This window comes from Bubalus kerabau, chromosome 5 (assembly GCF_029407905.1).
Source record: "Bubalus kerabau isolate K-KA32 ecotype Philippines breed swamp buffalo chromosome 5, PCC_UOA_SB_1v2, whole genome shotgun sequence".
NCBI lineage: Eukaryota > Metazoa > Chordata > Mammalia > Artiodactyla > Bovidae > Bubalus > Bubalus kerabau.
Window position 1 is genome coordinate 88,181,742 of NC_073628.1, and position 20,148 is coordinate 88,201,889.

The 20,148-nt window shown below is 36.4% G+C and overlaps 1 protein-coding gene across 13 annotated transcripts in view; it reads left to right on the plus strand.

Moving 5' to 3' along the window:
- Nucleotides 1-20,148, plus strand: part of AKT3 (AKT serine/threonine kinase 3) — a 284,036-nt gene that overhangs the window by 202,956 nt on the left and 60,932 nt on the right. For 12 of the 13 annotated variants that reach the window (XM_055582153.1, XM_055582155.1, XM_055582154.1 and 9 more), the window contains one exon: nt 19,466-19,588. The exons of the other annotated variant lie outside the window; for it this stretch is intronic. In XM_055582153.1, the coding sequence (XP_055438128.1) occupies nt 19,466-19,588 (123 nt within the window). The remainder of the gene's footprint in view (nt 1-19,465; nt 19,589-20,148) is intronic. 13 annotated transcript variants of the gene reach the window in all.

Consider the following 20,148-nt stretch of genomic DNA (forward strand, 5'->3'; position numbering starts at 1 on the left):
TATTTTGGTGAATTGTTAGTACTCACCCAAATGGCAGCATCCTCAAATCTCTTCTGTCCAGTGTTTGCTTTGAGATAGGCTTCTTTAGTGGACCCATTGAAGTTAATTAGTAACTAGCTGAGTTTTCACTCAGTTCATACTTATTGTCTGATGATTTTCAATTAGCCATAGCATTCTTCTAGCCTATATTTTGGAATGTTTATTTTGAAATGTAAGTACAGCAGCTGAGACATTTCTTTATACTTTCTTCACATTTTTGTGAATATTTGAACTTCTTTCAGTCTAATAGATGGCACAAGAGTTTAGCATGCTTGTGGCTATGCTTGTATGTTCCTATATTTGCCAATATTGTTTAAAGTGCTACATAATCTTGGTGGGAATAGATTATGAGAGAAATACTGGTTGTGAACAATCCTTATACGCGTGTCAGTACGGTGGATTCACATCATCATTTATATGAATTCAAAGAAATAGGCTTAGCAACAGATAACATAGATAGGAATGAAGGAGGGATGAGGGAGGGGAAGAAAAGAGAGTGGAAAGGAAGCAAGGAAGAAACTGGTGATTCTGCCATTGCTCTTGCTAAGCATATTCAGAGTAATCTCAGTATGAGAGAGAAACTGCTGTTCTTCTGCTGCACATCAGTTTCTACTTGCCATCCTCAGAGTTTCATGGGATATAAATTCTACTGCTTAAAAATGCATAGTTTTTATAAAACATTGTCATTAAGTGGATTGTAAGTATGGATGGGCCTCCAAAGAAACTAGCGTTTCAGTGCTAGAGGAAAAACTGTGCTAGCCTAACTATGTTGAGACAGCAAATTGGTCTTCAGTGTAATGCCTTCCTAAGGAATTTTGGTTTTGGTTTTGGTTTTGGTTTACTTGATGGTTTATATGTTAAGTTCAGAACCCACTCCAGTATAATCCATTTGCCTATTAAGTATTTAATGAGCAATTACAATGAGTTGGACACCAGAGGATGTAGAAATAAGGGAAATACAGTACTTTCCTTGAGAAGATGAGTATCTACTTGCAGACAAGAAAATATGCATATTCAGTGTCATTATTGCTATGAAAACACTGGTTGTTGTGGGATACAGAGAATGTGGATTTGAATCAGTCCAAAAGGAAGAGAAAGGAAGGGGGAGAATGGCATGGTCTGAAACACTTCTTCAAGTAGTTGGCTGAGCTAAGTCTTAATGATGACTGTAAGTTACACAAGTAAGGATGAGAGGGAGAGCATTCCTACACAGAGAAAATAGAATGTTTAGAATGTGGGAGTTCATGCAAGCTCTGCTCTCCCTCCCCAGATGTAGCATGGCATGAGTGACGCACAGAGTCCTGCAGAGAAAACCCAGAAGAATGCGACCAGGTAGTTAGGGTCATGTTAGGCCAGATCTCTCCCAAGTAGTTTAGATTTTATCCTGAATGCAGTGAAGCAATATGGAAGAATTTCTGTATGAAATGTTTTAGAAGGAAGACTTTGGTAATGGTACAAGGCTTGTATTGGGAAAGATAAAACTAGATGCAGAGAAATGGCTTAGAAGCTACTGCAGGTGGAAGGTTTAGGTAACCTGTTCAAAAAATGATAAGTAGTTAACTGAGGCAATATTAGTGAGAAGGAATCAAATTCTAAATGCAGTTCAGGTATAGGATTAATGGGATTTAATGACTGAAAGGAGAGAAGGGAAAACATCACACAGTTTCCTGTTTGCTACTTGGAGAATTTGTATGGGTGCTGGGTTATTTGTAAAATCAGGGAATAGTAAAAGGAATTATTTCTGAGTTGATCATCCTGTATGTGAGGTACCTCAAGGGAATCTGAAGGAGGTGGGAGAGTTAGGTTAGAGATACAAATAGAGTTCAGCAGCAATGCTGAAACCAAGGAAGGGAAGATGTCCAGTATGAGAATAGTGTGTAGTTCAAAAGATCAATGGCTAAGAATGGTGCCTGAAGATACCAACATTGGACAGATTGGCGATAAGAGAAGCCTAAGGAGGATACTGGGTAGAAGCAGCCAGACAAGAGAAGTCTTAGAAGTTCAGTTCAGTTCAGTTCAGTTGCTCAGTCATGTCTGACTCTTTGCAATTCCATGGACTGGGACTGCAGCACGCCAGGCTTTCCTGTCCATCACCAACTCCTGGAGCTTACTCAAACTTATGTCCATAGAGTCGATGATGCCATCCAACCATCTCATCCTCTGTCGTCCCTTTCTCCTCCCACCTAAAATCTTTCCCACCATCAGGGTCTTTCCAGTGAGTTGGTTCTTTGCATCAGGTGGCCGAAGTATTGGAGTTTCAGCTTCAGCATCAGTCTTTCCAGTGAATATTCAGGACTGATTTCCTTGAGGATAGACTGATTGGATCTCCCTGCAGTCCAAGAGACTCTCAAGAGTATTCTCTAACACCACAGTCTCCACAGTTCAAAAGCATTACAGTTTTGAACACCACAGTTCAAAAGCATCAATTCTCTGGTGTTCAGCTGTCTTTATGTAAAGCCTTAGAGGTTAAGAGAAGTATATTGAGTGTAACAGTGAAGATACACAACTTAAAGATAGCAATTGAATTCATTGGATTTGACATCTACTACTAGTTCCGCTGGAGAAGGGATAGGCTACCCACTCCAGTATTCTTGGGCTTCCCTTGTGACTCAGCTGGTAAAGAATCTACCTGCAAAGCAGGAGACCTGGATTTGATCTCTGGGTTGGGAAGATCCCCTAGAGAAGGGAAAGGCTACCCACTCAAGTATTCTGGCCTAGAGAATTGCATGGACTATGTAGTTACGGGGTCTCAAAGAGTCGGACACAACTGAGCAGCTTTCACTTTCACTAGTTCCTAAGCAGAGTACCATGAATTCTTTTTTTTATGGCTTGATGAGTGGTATATACCTTGACTATACAAGGGTTGGTTTGGAGCTCAGTAGAACAAGGTTGTGATGGTTCAGTACAACCTTTGGTAGACAGTAAATCAGCACATGGAGAACTGATTATAAAAACCCTCTAATAATGTGACCCATCACACTGCTGCTAACATATCCAAGCCACTCTCTTTTTGTAGCTTGTGTGGGTGTGTGTGTGTACGCACACTCAATCGTGTCTGACTCTCTGCAACCCCATGGGCCATAGCCCACCAGGCTTCTCTGTCCATGGGCTTTTCCAGGCAAGAATACTGGAGTGGGTTGCCATTTCCTTCTACAGGGGATCTTCCTGACCCAGGGATCGAACCCACATCTCTTGCATCTCCTGCACTGCCAGATGGGTTCTTTACCAGCTGTAACTTCAGTTCAGTTCAGTTCAGTCATGTCTGACTCTTTGCAACCCCATGAATCACAGCACGCCAGGCCTCCCTGTCCATCACCCACTCCCGGAGTCTCAAATTAATACGAGAAGCAGAAAACTATGGTGGGGCGGGGGAGGGAGGCAAGGAGAGGAGTAAACTGAAAACTGTTTAGTTTGATTTATAATGTCTTTACTTAGGACTCTTTACCAAAATCCTTACTCATGGCCTTATTTCTTTCAGATCTGTAAAACAAACCTCTATAATGTATCAAACCTCTATGAATCCTTCTCCAGGCTACAATCTCCTGGAGATTGATAAGAGATTGATTAGTGGGGAAAGGAAAATGATTACATAGAAATTTTAGTCATCTGATAAATTTTTCACATTCTTCTATATTCTATATATATCTGGGCACAAATAAAGCTAACATTTTCAGTTGTTTACTATTTTTGTCCATATTTTAGCTCATTGTACACTCTGTAGTAAGTCCTTTGATAAAATTCATTTTATTTTTTGCATATGACTTCTAGTTTCATGCCAATCTTGAGAGTCTCTCATACTTATTTTAGATTCTCATTATCTTGCTGGCGTTTTGTCTTCAATGATCTCATTTTAAATTCACATGAGACAGAAGTGCCGGCAGTCAGCATTCTAGATCTACTTACTAATTTATGGAGGTGTGATTTGGGTGACTTTTAAATTAAAAGTATCATTTCATATTCATAGTGATTTTAAAAATTTTACTAAGTTTACAGATGTACGAATATCTTTATTGTCAGAAGTCTGACAAGTAACTTCTTTGCTAACCATTTTAGTTATTAGTGTATTACATAGGTTTTATCAGAGTTGTATTGTTTTCACCCAGAGCTTTTCTACAAAGTGTCAAGCCAAGAAGGATGCATTATAATATTCACATTAGTACATAAAGTTCAAGGCAAAATACATTTGGGAATGTCTTTACTATGTAATTTTCTATTTCAAGGCTGCTGTGCTGTGTTTAGTTGCTCAGTCGTGTCTGACTCTTTGTGACCCCATGAACTGTAGCCCACCAGGCTCCTCTATCCATGAAACTCTCCAGGCAAGAATACTGGAGTAGGTTGCTGTGGCCTCCTCCAGGGGATCTTCCCAACCCAGGAATCGAACCTAGGTCTCCCACATTGTAGGCGGATTCTTTGCCATCTGAGCCACCAGGGAAGCCCATATTTCAATGCTAAATTCCCAAAGTTCAATAAACCAGTATATCTCTGCTTGTGAAGTAATAATCCAAAGACTTGTCTAGGCTCAACATCTAAGTTGCTTATTTTTATATCTAGAACATCAGATGAAGTGGCTGAAGCTTCAGGAGCTGACTGGGCATTTATCTGTTTTCACAATTTTTTTCCTTGTGGTTATGGCACAGGGTGGAAATTTCAGTGTAATTGCACTTTTTGCACAAAAATTTCTTGTGAATATTCCAGTACAAATCTTTGTATGGAAGTGTAGTTTCAGTTGCCTTGGGTGAATATCTAGGAATACAATTTCTGTGTCATTTGGTATGTTCAACTTCATAAGAAACTGCCAAATTGTACCATTTTGCATTTCTAGGATATTATTTAACATCATTGCCACACTTGGCATGGTTAGTCTTTCTTACTTACCTCTTCTTTTGGATGTGTAATGGCATCTTGCAGTTTTAATTTGAATTTCCTGAATTATTAATGGTATTGAACATGCTTTCCTGTGCTGATTTGCCATGTTGTATCTTCTTTATTGAAGTATCTGTTAAAATCTTTGGTCATGTTTTGATTGGGTTGTTTGTGTTCTTAATATTGAGTAGTCAGACTTCTGTATATTGTTTGCAAGTACTTTATCACATATATGTTTTGCAAATAGTTTCTCCTAGTCTGTGTTCTGCCGTTTCATTTTTTAGTGGGGAATTTTTTTCCCCTGTGTTTATTTTTGCTTAAATCCATTGTTTAGAAGTCATATTGTTCATATGTAATTTATATTCAGTAAAATTTACCACTTTTATTAGTGAGTTTTGACAAATGTGTTGTTTACCAATACCACAATCATGATATAGAACAGTTCTATCATTGTAACAAATCTTTCATACTCCTTTACAATCAGTTTCCACCATCACCTCCTATCCTTCTAACCACTGATGTGCTTTCTTACTTCAGCTCAGTTCAGTTCAGTTCAGTTCAGTTCAGTTGCTCAGTTGCTCAGTCGTGTCCGACTCCGACCCCATGAATCGCAGCATGCCAGGCCTCCCTGTCCATCACCAACTCCCGGAGTTCACTCAGACTCATGTCCATCAAGTTGGTGATGCCATCCAGCCATCTCATCCTCTGTTTTGAAGCACAAAACTTTTAAATTAGATGAAATACAATTTATCAGTGTTTTTCTTTTGTAGTTTACAGATATGGGATTTAATTTAAAACATTTTTTCCTAACCCAGCTTTGTTAAGATTTACTCCTATGTTCCTTCTAGAAATGTTAATAGTTTTTAGAATTATATTTAGTTTGTAATCCACTTCAAGTTAATTTTTGCTTATGGTATTAAAGAATCAAGGTTCATTTTTTTTGCAACTGGATATTTAATTGAAAAAATATTTGTTGAAAATAGGACTGTGTTAAGGCAGTATGTGATTTTAAGTCTGTGTTAAACAGGAACAGATCTTGTGGGGCAAAATATAACCTTGTAGTTTCTCCAGTAAATAAGCTTGTATCTGATTAGGATGGGTGATTTCAGACATATGATAAACAGATAAACACAGATTTTTTTTTTTTTTTTTGTCCTTTTAAAGTTAAGAGTATATAAACATTCTGGACAGTTTTGCAAAGTCCAATAAAATTACATATAAACAAATCAGACAGTTTCATTCAGTAGCATCATGATTTGAAATACTTAAGCATGAAGTGATTTCTCATGATTTGACCCGCAGATATTTGTTACAGTTTTATTCCTAAACTCAAAATTTAAAGTACTCACTATCTGCCCTTTAAAAAAAATTGGGGCTGTTGACTTGTAGTTTTTCTCTCATGGTTAAAATTCATTTAAAACAGTTTAGTTTTATTGTTTAGTGAGTCTAGAAATTCTTTTTACTTGTAGCGGTATCTTGCCTGCCTCATATTTTTCCTGATTAACTTTTTCATAGTTCTCAATAAAGTGGCAAAAGAGAAAAGACTCCAGGGACTAATCTTTTCTGCTGGTGCAGATGGGTGACTTAGTGCATCAACTCAGGTGTTCTGGACTTTCTTGGTATGTTGTTGTTACATATTGGCAAGAACTTTAGGTGCTGAAAGACTTCTATAAGTCTACAAATAGAGTAAGTCTACAGATAGAGTAAATGAAAAAAGTGGGCTTCCCTGGTGGCCCAGTGGTAAAGAACCTGCCTGCCAATGCAAGAGTCATGGGTTTGATCCCTGGGTGGGGAAGATCCCCTGGAGAAGGAAATGGCAACCCACTCCAGTATTCTTGCCTGGGAAATTTCGTGGCCTGAGGAGCCTGATGGACTACAGTTCATGGGGTCGCAAAGAGTCTGACAAGACTTAGCAACTAAAACAACAAAATTTTTTTGAAAAGTATTTGTTGAAAAAACTATTTTTCTCTCATTGAATTACCCTGACACCTCTGGTCTGTGTCCATCAATCCGTATGCTTTATCTCACTGTCTTTAGTACTTTTGCTTTAGAGTATTGAAATGAGGCAATTTTGAGTCTTCCAATTTTACTCGTCCTTTTTAAAAATTATCTTGGCAACTGTATTTGCTTAACATTTTATATTAATTGTAGAGTGTTGATTTCTACATGAAGGTCTGCTGCTGCTGCTGCTGCTAAGTCACTTCAGTTGTGTCCGACTCTGTGTGACCCCATAGACAGCAGCCCACCAGGCTCCCCCGTCCCTGGACTTTAATTAATATTGTAATCTGTTGATCAATTTAGGGAGAATTGACATGTTAACAGTCTTGTCTTCTGATCCATGAACATGGTATATAATTCCAATTATTTAGATCTTCTTTAATTTTTCAACAATATTATGTAGTTTTTCGTGAACAGGACCTGAGCATTTCTTGTTATATTTATCCTTATTTATCTTATGTGTTCTCTTACACTATAAATGATTTGTTTGAAGTCTCAAAAATGAGTTGTTTGTTGCATTTGGAAATACAGTTGATATTTACTTATAACCTTGAATCCTAAATCCTTTCTCAAAGTTTATTTGTTTGTTCATAAATATGTTGAGATTCTCTTTGTGGATAATCACATCATATGGAAACAAAGACAGTTTTACTTCCTCTTTTTTCAACCTCATAGGTTTTTTCTCTTTTTCTTGTCTTACTAAGCTAAGACCTTCAGAACAGTGTTAAGTAGGAAGGTAAAAGCAATCATGTTTACCTTATACCAGGTCTTAAAGCAAATGCGTTTATACCCTCACTGTTAAGACTTTTATTAAAGTATTATGAATACTTTAACAAGTTGAGTAAGTTCCTTTTTATTCCTATTTTCCTGAGGGTTTGTTTTTGTTTTTTTTTAATGATAGAATGTAAAGTTTTGTCAGATTATTTTTCTGTATTTGTTGGGATGATCATGTGGTTTTTCTTCTGTATTCTGGTAATATCTTGAATTTCATTTTTTTGTTTGTTTGTTTTTTATGTTAGCATTGCATTTCTTAGGGCTTGAGGTAATTTAGCTGGAAATTTTTAACCAAATAACTATTAAAGAGTCCAGCCATCTGACCTTAGATCACTTTTAGTTCTCTTATAGCATCCTAAGGGCTTAATTTATATTTTAAGAAATGTAATATTGAACTATTTATTAAAATGACATTTTTATATTTTTGTCTATATCACTATCTTTTCTGAAAGAAACTCTTCAAGTACTAAATATAAATTTACATTACATTAAATTTTCTATGCAAAATGCATAGAAACTATGGAGTTTAGCTTATGAAAAGAATAGACATGATCTAGAAAACAAATGTATTACCTATTAAATGTAGGTGTACTTTTATTTGATCCTATAAAAGTACGTGTTTAACTGTTTTATTGTATAGCTAATACCATTCCAGTTGTGAGTATAGTATTTACTACTGACTGAATCTTTCCCTCCCAGATTCATAAGTGAAAATCTAATCCTCATTGTGATGTCACTTGAAACAAAGTCTTTGGACTGATTAGGTCATGAAGGTGGAACCCTCATGAATGGAATTAGTGCTCTTGTAACGGACAGCTCAGGGATACCCTGATAGCTCAGCTGGTAAAGAATCTGCTTGCAATGCAGGAGACCCCGGTTTGATGCCTGGGTAGGGAAGATCTGCTGGAGAAGGGATAGGCTACCCACTTCAGTATTCTTGGGCTTTCCTTGTGGCTCAGCTAGTAAAGAATCCGCCTGCAATGCAGGAACCCTGGGTTTGATCCCTGGGTTGGGAAGATCCCCTGGAGAAGGGAAAGGCTACCCACTCCAGGATTCTGGCCTGAAGAATTCCAAGGACTATAAGTCCATGGGGTTGCAAAGAGTTGGACACGACTGAGCAACTTTCATTTTCTCTTTCATATTGTAGCGGATTCATTTTCATTTCGATATTTGGTAAAACCAATACAATATTGTAAAGTTTAAAAAAAAAAATTAAAAAAAAAAAGGACAGCTCAGAGAGTTCAGTTGCTCCTTCCCAAGTCTGAGGACACAGTGAAAAGACAGCTATCTATGAACCAGGAAATAGACACTCAATCTGCCATTGCATTGATCTTATATTTCTCAGCCTCCAGAATTAGGAGAAATAAATTTGTGTGGCCCAGTATTCTGGCCTGGAGAATTCCATGGACAGTATAGTCCATGGGGTCTCAAAGAGTCGGACATAGTGACTGACTTTCACTTTCACTTTTATAATCCACCCAGTCTATGGTAATCTGTTGCTGCTGCTAAGTCACTTCAGTAGTGTCCGACTCTGTGTGACCCCATAGACGGCAGCCCATCTGGGCTCCCCCGTCCCTGGGATTCTCCAGGCAAGAACACTGGAGTGGGTTGCCATTTCCTTCTCCAATGCATGAAAATGAAAAGTGAAAGTGAAGTCATGTCCAACTCTTAGCGATCCCATGGACTGTAACCTACCAGGCTCCTCCATCCATGGGATTTTCCAGGCAAAGTACTGGAGTGGGGTGGCATTGCCTTCTCCGATGGTAACCTGTTATGGCAGCCCAAATGGACTAGGACAGTATTGTTGATGAGTTGTCCTGTATGTGAGCTTGAGACATTCTTTTCATCTTAGGTTTTTGGTAAATTCACGGGATGTGTTAATCAGCAGTATTGCACAGACTACCATGTCTTGTTGCTTATTTAATTAGTTGTCTTTAGAGTATTCAGGTCCTGAGCTCATCAATATTATGATAATGAATGTAATCATTGAAATTATTGACTTGTATTGAACATATTTTGTTATTTTCTCTATTAACCAACATTTTGCCATTACAAAAGAATGACTAAAAATAGTTGCAAGAAAAATAGTTTGGTTTAAAGTCTTAGATTGCATTGATAATTCTCAGGATATTGTTTAAATTTAGATGTTTGTTTATTTTTTTGAAAGTTTTTTGCATAGTTTTTAAAATATAGTAATTTGTTTTCAAGATAAGCATTCTGGGTTTGTGATGAAATCTTGACTTGTTTATTTAAATCATTAAAACAGTCTATCTGCATTACTATATTTTCACAGCATTATTAAGCACAAACACAACAAAAAAACATGTAGTCATTGCTAAAGAAAGCAAACTTCTGAAGATGTGCTCCTTGCTTGAAGAGCAAACAGTTCATTTTTTTTTTAAACAAAAACAAGATTATTTAGTTGTGGTATTTTTAATGTTTCTAATAAAAACCACTTTGCCTTTAAAACTTTAAGCCTTATTTTTCTTAGAAATAATTATTTGGAAAGAATTTTTGAATTTAACTTTATTCTCTGCAGTACATTTATTAAGCATATAATGTGCCCACATACCAGGCTTGTTGCTGAGGATGCAAAACTATATAGTACTTGTATAGTCTTCCTCTTTGTCCTGAGCTTCTGCCAACAAAAAATTGTCAAAAGCCTAAATTGCTAAAAGAATCAATAGTATTTTAATTGAAATCTTTATATGATTTTCCCCATTATGAAAGTAACAATAATGCATATTCATTGTAGAAAAGTCAGAAAGTTATTTCAGTTCAATTGATAAAATGTTTTATTTATTTATTGCTATTTACTGACTGCATGCTACAAGCTACTGTGCTATGTAATTAGTAAATGGCATGAAGGAGACATACGGTGTCACATTTAAGGAAATCGTAGACTGTACCTTGCCTTTTCATTGTTTCAGTGATATTTTTGAGCAACAGGAGTTTTAAATTTTGAAATCCAGTTTATCAGTTTGTCTTTTTAAAAAAAATATTAAGAAATCTTTGTCTGTCCTGGATCACAAATATTTTCTCCTGTATTTCCTTTTATAACTATTATAGTTGTACCTACCACTTTTAGTTTTATGATCTGTTTTATTTTTATGAATGCTGTAAGCTAAGAATTGAGGTTCTTTTTTTTTTTTTTTTTAATCTTCTGTAGATATCTGCTTATTCCAGCATCTTTTGTTGAAAAGTCCCATTGAATGATCTTGACACCTTTGTCAAAAATCAGTTTGACACATGTGTGTGGCCTTTCCTCTAACACTAACACTGCCGCACTAGAGGCAGTGTGTTCAGGGACTCCACTGGGTGCCACCTTTCTTAAGAAGTTTTTCCATTTTGCCTGGTGAAAACAAAAAGTATTTTTAGCTCTATGAGCTGTGATTTTTTTTTTTTTTTTCACCTGATTCTTTCCAATGGCTCTTTCCTGACCTCAGAATTTTCCTTATATACATGTGCTGATTAGTAAGACTCAAGGCAATTCATTGCAGGTCTGTGGAGCTCTCCTTTCTGTGGTTCTCTGTCTCATGAATTATAGCCACTTTGGTCTCCCCAGTCTCTGAACTCTCTATTCATAATTCAAGGATCCCACAAGTTCTTTTTGATTTCCCCTCCCTGTGTCGCATTCTATATGGTTTCTCGAACAACCGTTAATTGTTTCCTTTTTCTTGTTTCCTTTTTCTTAGGGGTCAGTGTACCTTGAAATATAATACTTAATGTATGGATATCCTTGTTTTATTTTTTTTAATATGTTTTCCTAATTGTTTAAGAAGGGAGTATAAACTGTTATCTGTTACTCAGTCATGGTCAAAACAAAGTCTCTAACCTTTATACTTTATAAATATTTTCACTGGATGTGGGATTTTAGGATATGGGATTTTTTTTTTTTTCTTTTAACAATTTGAACATGTTTTTCCATTGTTCTGCTTATACAGTTTCTGACAAGTCTCCTATTTGCTGTGTATTGTTTTTTCCCCTTCAGAATTTTTTAAAGATTTTCTGTTTGTCACTAGTTTTTCAGCAGTTTTACTGTGATCTGACTGGTTATGTTGGTTTTGTTCTTAGTATTCATGCATGATTATGAGTTTTCATCTCATTGGGTTTCATTGGAATACTTTGTGCATTTATCTTTTTTTTCCTAGTGTAGAAAAATTCAGGCTTTTTTTGCAGATGTCTCCCTCTGTCTTTCAGGATCTGGTATTATTTACATGTTAGACTGCTGGATACTATCCAACAAGTCACTAAGATTCTTTTTTTTTGTTTGTTTTTTTAGGTACAGTTCATATAGTTTTCTTCTGCTATAATTTCATGTTCATTGGTCTTTTCTCTTGCAGTGTCTAATCTGTTGTTTATCCCATCTAATAAAATTTTTATTCAGGTATTACATATTTCATCTTTAAAAGTCCTATTTATTTCTATTTCTCTTTATCTTTATCTCTATATCTCTTTATCTCTCTCTCTCTCTATATATATCTTTATATCTCTTTATCTTCTATTTCCATTATCTCTTGTTTATGTTCATATGCTTCTTTAAAGTTCTGTAGGTTAATTCCATCATTTCCTGTTATTTTTTAAAGTCTATGTCTAATGACTAATTTTTTTGTTGGTGATACATCATATTTTCCTGCATCTTTTCATGTCTAGTAACTGTTGATTGGATACTAGATACTTTGAATTTTACGTTAAATGTTTAGATTGTATTGTCTTCCTTCAAAGAGTAGTATATCTTATTCTGGAGAGTAGTTTTTTTACAAATATGATATTCTACAGTCTTGTTTGTTAGCTTTGTTAATGTAGGTTTAGCTTTTACTCTGACTTCTTTGAAATATCTATTGAATGCCTCTGTGTTCAATAATGACATTCTAATGACTGATTAGAAATGGAATGTCTCTCAGGTCTGGGAATTATTTGGCATACAGATCCCTACTCCTCTGCTTATTCTTGTACGTGCGTAACTTGGTATCAGATGCAGACAACTATGTAAATTGTACAGCTTCTTCCTCACTGGTATTCTGTCCTGCTAATGCTACCCACCTCACCCATCTCACCCACCTCAAAATATGATATGTATTTCTCCAACAGTGAGACATCTGTGTTATGCTTGGTATGTTCTTTACTGTATAACATTCTAGAAAATGCCTCCAGACAGAAAGCAGGCGATTTTAGGACTCACCTCTTTTGTTTTCATGGGGATCATCATCTTGTACTGCCTGTTGTCCACTATCTAAAGAGTTCTGTTGTGTGTTTTTCTCAATTTTCATTTATTCCTTCTAATATTTGTGTTTAGTTGCTTCAGGCAAAAGGGTAAGTCTAGTCCCATGAATTTTTTATTTTTTGCTTTTTAAAATTAGTTTCATATTTTATATTTAGCTGTCAGTTACATCTAAAATTTATTTTGTTGTGTTAGATTAAAAAAAAATCTAATTTAAAAAATGTTCAACATGATTGAAAGTCTGTTTTCACATTTTTGTCATATATACTGTGCAAGAATATCCTTGTGTAGAAGATTTCTTCGTTCCTTTTTTTTTTTTAAGGAAATTTTAAGAGGAACAACTGTATTTAAAAAATTAGTTTGATATCTATTGCCAGTTGTCCTACAAAGGGTTTATGTTTACATTCTAGCTACCAGTGTGTATCTCTTCACACTTTCACTGATAATGATATTTCTTGAAGTGTTAAATTGTTTCCTATGTTTTATCTCTACTTCATTGATTATTATAAGGTGGTATATTTTCACATACTATAATAATTTGTATTCCTCTTATGTTGTCTTTGCCCTTTCTCTTTTTTCCCCTTATGTTTTAGTGTTGTTTAATATGATTTCTCTCTATATTATGCATATACACTGTAATATTTGTTGTAAATATTCAATTTATATTTTTGCTATTTCATGTAGTTAATTCTACCAGTTCCTCCTTTTATGATTCTGTTTCCTCTTGTGTCCTGAGATCAGGAAACTATTGGTTCATATTCTCTAGTTTATAAATTACATGAAATTAATTTTGTTATGATGTGAAGTGAAAATCAAATTTTACTTTTCTCCAAAGTTAAGTAAATATTGTGGCACCATTTATTAAATGGTCATTTTTCCCATACACTTTATCATATATAATTATCAACTTCACCATATTTTAACTTTTTATAAAGTAACCTGTTCTGGCTGCCTGATATCACTGGTATATCTTTTTCCCCCTAACCGTAACCCTTTATTTATGTTGGGGTAGAGCCCATTAACAATGTTGTGATAGTTTCAGGTGAACAGCAGAGGGACTCAGCCATGCATACACATGTAACCATTCTCCCCCAACCCTACTCCCATCCAGTCTACACATAACATTGAGCAGACATGTGCTATACAATAGGTCCTTGTTGGTTATGCATTTTAAATATAGCAGTGTGTACATGACCTTCCCAGAGTCCCTAACTATCCCTTCCCCCTGGCAATCTAAAGTTCATTTACTAAGTCTGTGAGTCTTCCTGTTTTGTAAGTAAATTCATTTGTATCATTTCCTTTTAGATTCCGCATGTATGGGGTGTCACACAGCATCTGTTCTTCACTGACTGACTGAGTTCACTTAGTATGACGCTCTGTAGGTCTATCTAGGTTGCCGCAAATGGCATTATTTCACTCTTTAGTGGCTGAGCTGTATCCCACGTCTTCTTTATCCTCTCCTCCGTCAGTGGATGTTCAGGTTGCTTCTGTGTCTTGGCTGTTGTCAGCAGTGCTGTGGTGAGCATAGGGGTGCGTGTATCCTTTCGGATCATGTTTTTCTCTAGATATGTGCCTGTTCCATATGAATTGTAGCTTCATAGCATCTGTCATTTCTTCAGGCAAAAGTTTTCTTGAAAGCATTTATGTATTGAGAAAAAATCTGTTGTAGTAACACCTTGGCTCATCTCATTCTTTTTTTCTAAAGGAGTCATGTACCATTTCTAGTTTATATGCTCTTCTTGGCCCACCTAAGTGTGACATCCCTTCCCTGAAAGATAACAGATGACCCAATTTCTTTGTCTGGTGAATGTTAATTTTCTTGGTGAAACTTTTGTATCCTTTATTCCCCAAGTATCATATATTTTTTCTTTTGTATTTCTTTTAGGACTCTATCTTAATACCTATTCTGCCTCTTTTCCCTGCCCTTACCCCTGTAGTGATACCCTAAAATTCTGACCTTAACTCTGTTTCAGTTTCTACTGAATTTCTGGGCTGTATCTTGCTTCCCAGCATCAGACTGTCATCACCAATTCAATGGACATGAACTTGGGCAAACTCTAGGGGATCCTGAGAAACAGGGAGGCCTGGCATGCTGCAGTCCATGGAGTTGCAAAGAGTCTGACATGACTTGGCGACTGAAAAACAACAATTTTGCTTCCTTGATGTTAACAGTATCCTGACTCTTATTTATCTCTATACCATTTGATCCCATAGTCCTGAACTGTGCTATAGTTCTTATTTAAATGTCAACAGGTCAAGATGAAATCCGTTGCCCCTCTGTTCCCAGCCCCATTCTTTTCCTTTACACTCCTGGCAACAACGCAACACACTGCTGGAAACCTCGAAACACTTCCTGCCTTTGCCCAAATGGTGCGTGCTAATCCCCCCTGGGATATTGACTCTATTGAAATGTCTGTTCCTGCTGCTGCTCTAGTTAAGGTTTCTCAGAAGCTTGTAGCAGCTCAAAGGTAACTTCTTATACTACCAAAGATACTTACTCACTTCTTAAAGTGTGCTATTTTAAAACTATGTATTTTTAATGTAATTGTGTATGTCTGGTTTTTCTAACCAAATAGTTACATTCCTTCAGATTGATACAATTTCCTCCATTGTGTCTGCAGCTTTTTACAGCACTGAATTGGTGTTTAGTAACTTTTGTTGCACTTTGTGAACAATTGTTTACCTGACTAGTCTCAGGTTTTTTTTTTTCTTTTTAAAATATATATTTGTTTGTTTGGCTGTGCTGGGTCTTCGTTGCAGTGTTTGGGTCTTTAGTTGTGACGTGTGGGATCTAGTTCCCTGACCAGAGAATGAACTCGGGCTCCCTGCATTGGGAGTGCACAGCCTTAGCCACTGAACCACCAGGAAGTCCCTCAGATTTTAAATTGATTCTCTCCTTGCTGCCCGAGTTGTCTGTTAAAATTATGCTACTTTTTGACCCCAATGTCTTTGACACTCTTTATCTACAGAATTAATCTCTAAACCATATCGTGGAAGTCCAGGTCCTAAACAGACTGACCTCATCTTTTTTTTTTTTTTTTTTCCTTAAGTTCTGTCATTGTCATGAATGGGTATCTTTGTTCTTCAGCTCTGTGCACTCCCTGCTTGCTGTTTCTTTACCATTACTGTTTTTTTTCTTTAGAGTTAATTCCTTCCATATGCATTTATTAATTACCTACTATGTGCGCTTACTATACTAGGTTGTGGTCAGAACATTAAGATGGGTATAATTGCATGGCACCCTTTTGTATGCTTCCCTTATATTCTCCATTTGTGAAACATCCCATCCTTTGAAATGTAAGTGAGATAATTCTTTGTCCACGAAATCTTCTCAGATCATTCCAGTAAAGATTAATCATCCTTTGCCTCCAAAGCATTTTTAATATCAGAATTACAAAATTTCTCATAGCTCTCTCATTTGTTATCTATACATCTATAGATTATGTCTTAATCACCATTGTATGCCCTCTTCTTCTCTTCCCAGTGACCTTAAAGTGATTGATGCTCATTAAATGGAAAGTTGGTTCAAAGCCAATGTAGAAACTTAGAGGGAATATTCAGGGAAAATCAGGGGAGTTGCAGTACCAAACCTAAGGAATGTTTGTAAGAAGAAGGGGATAATAATTGATATTCTAAGCTCCAGAACCGAAGGTCATTGCTTATGTTAACAAGTTCAGTTCAGTCACTCAGCAGTGTCCTACTCTTTGCGACCGCATGGACTGCAGCATGCCAGGCTGCCCTGTCTATCACCAACTCCTGGAGCTTACTCAAACTCATGTCCATCAAATCGGTGATGCCATCCAACCATCTCATCCTCTTGTTCCCTTCTCCTCCCACCTTCAGTCTTTCCTATCATCAAGGTCTTTTCCAATGAGTCAGTTCTTCACATCAGGTGGCCAAAGTATTGGAGTTTCAGCTTTAGCATCAGTCCTTCCAATGAATATTCAGGACAGATATCCTTTAGAATAGACTGGTTGCATCTCTTTGCAGCCCAAGGGACTTTCAAGAGAATTCTCCAACACCACAGTTCAAAAGCATCAATTCTTCGGCACTCAGCTTTCTTTATGGTCCAACTCTCACATCCATACATGACTGCTGGAAAACAGTAAGGTCCATAAAGTAGCAAGAATGGACATCCGAGGACAGCAGATAGAGAAATAAATAGGATTCTTCTCCTTAAGTAGCTTTTTTAGCTGATACTTTTACAGAAATTGGCTAGGAGACAAATTGAAGATTTATGATCTAAATAAAGATCTAGACGCCTGCATATATTATGTTGATTTAGGGAGGATCTATATATTTTGTATAGAAGATGAATGGGTACTAGGCTTGACATTATATGAAGAAAGTTTAGAAATCTAACCACTATTTTAATCTCATTAGAAGACTGCCATAAATCACCGTAGAGATCACAGGGGTTTCTTCATCAAAATTAGCCATATTTTGTGTTAAAGGATGACAGAAATTACTTTGCCCTAGAAGGATTTCAGAATGGTTGTACTGATGATCGATCCATGCTTCTTTCTACTTCCTGTCTTTGTTTGAATAGTAGTGTATTAATAGCAGGAAGTGAAAAGTGCAAGTGTTAGTGGCTCAGTCATGTCTGACTCTCTGTGACCCTGTGGGCTGTAGCCTTCCAGGCTTCTCTTTCCATGGAATTCTCCAGGCCAGAGTACTAGAGTGGGTATCCATTCCCTTCTCCAGGGAATCTTCCTGACCCAGGGATCAAATCCAGGTCTTCCACATTGCAGGCAGATTCATTATCATCTGAGCCACCAGGGAAATCCCGTTAATAGAATGTATTTGTCTATATAAGATGAATCAATTTTGAAGCATATCCCTCATATGCATACCCTTATAAACATACCAGTTATACATTGGTATGATTTTGGGCATAGTATATTTGATCATTTATAAGACACATTGAATAATTTCGTCAATCAGAAGGCCTTTTATATTTGGTGATGTGTTATAGTTTTAATTCACATAATTTTTTTTCTTTCTTGGTCTTAACATAAAATGTTTGTGAAGTTACAATCAGTGGCATCTTACATTTGATGAAATATGACAGTATAGTAGAGAACATTAAAGTTTAGAGACTGTCTGCCAAATATTTTAGTTTTACTATAACGTTGAATGAGTCTTTTTTGGCAATAGTTACATGATATTAACTTCTTCTCTTTATTGGGAGAATGGGTTATGCATTACTTTTGATCTTAGTGATAGACTCTTAAGTGGAGTTGGAAGTGGGAAAGGGGAAAGTAAAAAGAAAGTGAAGTTGCTTAGTCGTGATTGATTCTTTGCGACCCCATGGACTGTAGCCTACCAGGATCCTCTGTCCATGGGATTTTCCAGGGAGTGAGTTGCCATTTTCTTCTCCGGGAAAAGGGAAGAAGGAATCTGTAAGGAACCTGCTTTCTGTTACCTAAATTATGGTTTGGTGCGTGAGAAAAAAATCTTGGTTAGAAGCAGTTTGTAGAAGTAATCCGTGTGAAGTTAGAGTTCATTTCTGATCTTGCAATGAAGGATACACTGACTGGCTCATCACTTTTAATCAAAGACGTGTATTAAGTACCTATTGTGATGCTGGCAATGTACTCAGCACTGCAAACACTCTTTGCTTGTTCATTACGGATTTCTTAATACAGTGAAACAGTACAGCAAAAAGGTCAGTAATCAATTCATAGTGCATGGAACCGGCTCCTTTCTCATATACATGGTTGAACTGAGAGATGAGACAGGCAGTTCCTTAAACAAACAGCTTGTCTAAACTGTGAGCTGGATGCTTGACCACAATGAGCACTTAATACTTGTTGACTGTTGAGGGGAAGTATCTTTTTAGGTGATTGACAGGAAATGGATGGGCTTATCGTTTTAAGTGATTACATGTGAAAAGATTGGCGTCATAGGTAATTATTGTTGAAATTGGAAGAATATACATTGAGAATTATTAAGGGAATAATGGGAGCTTCTCAGTACATTTTGGGCATTACTAAAATAAATTGAAAATGTAAAGCCTCACAATTTCTCATTGTAGAAAGCATTGATTTAAACATTGAAATCATTTCTAGAGATATAGCATGATGAATCAAGAGTTGTAGAATTTAAAAGTTCATATAAATAAGGTTCCACAAACCTGCAGTCCTTTCTTTGAAATCAAGTGTGAATCAGATAATTAAGTAGAAATGTTGCATCTCTACTTAGGTTCATTTATTTTAATAAAGTCTCAGTACCTAATCCTTGAAAGAGTTGAAGCAACAGTATATGGAGGAGGAGATGTAATCTGATGATGCATACTTTTTCCTCTGGTAACTGAAGGTTAAATGGGTAGCAAACAGAATGCCTTAAACAAGATTGGTATATTGATTAAAGCGCTGATTTAACAGCTCTCAGTCTCCCCTTGGAAACCTGGAAAAGATAAGCCAGCTGCTGTCTAAGAGTGCTCAGTGTCCACTGAGAGTACACTATCTATCATCACAATATGGTGATGAGAGGTGTTTTATGTTTGTGTTAATTTCCCCCACTAAATCAGTAATTATTACAGTCCTGTCCCTGCTGTTTACCCTGCAGCTGTTTTTCCATTTGTCGAGAGAGCGGGTGTTCTCCGAGGACCGCACACGTTTCTATGGTGCAGAAATTGTCTCTGCCTTGGACTATCTACATTCCGGAAAGATTGTGTACCGTGATCTCAAGGTAAAAAAGAAAAGTAATCAGAGTTTGTTTCTGCAAAGGCTATAGGGACAAACACAAAGTAATTACAAAGTTACACAGTTTGAAGAAAAGAAGATCTAGTTGGGGAAAAAAAAAACACCACCACCACTGTTTAAGAATATGGTTCACTGTATCTGACAGGAAATTTCATTCACTGGTAAATGTGTAGTTCTTTTTCTGTCCAAGTTTTTGACATGCAAAATAAGTTATGTTGGACTGCTCTGATCAAAACGATCTACCAGTAATAGCTCTACTCTTCTGTTAGTGTAATGAGTAATGTTAAACATTTGATTCAATGTGTAGTCACTTTGCAAATGACATTTTAAAGTCAATTTCATTATTATATTCTAGCATCCTGTGATGTATTATGATAAACTTTTATAGTAGATAAGATTATTTAGGGGAAGGAAAATATTTGATTTTGACTTTAAATTTTTAGTGCGCTTAAAGAGCTGAAGTACTTTAATACAGCCTTTTATCAATTTATTTAGTTTCCATTTTAAAAAGCACTGTGTTTGTTTTATCAGTGATAATGACTTTAT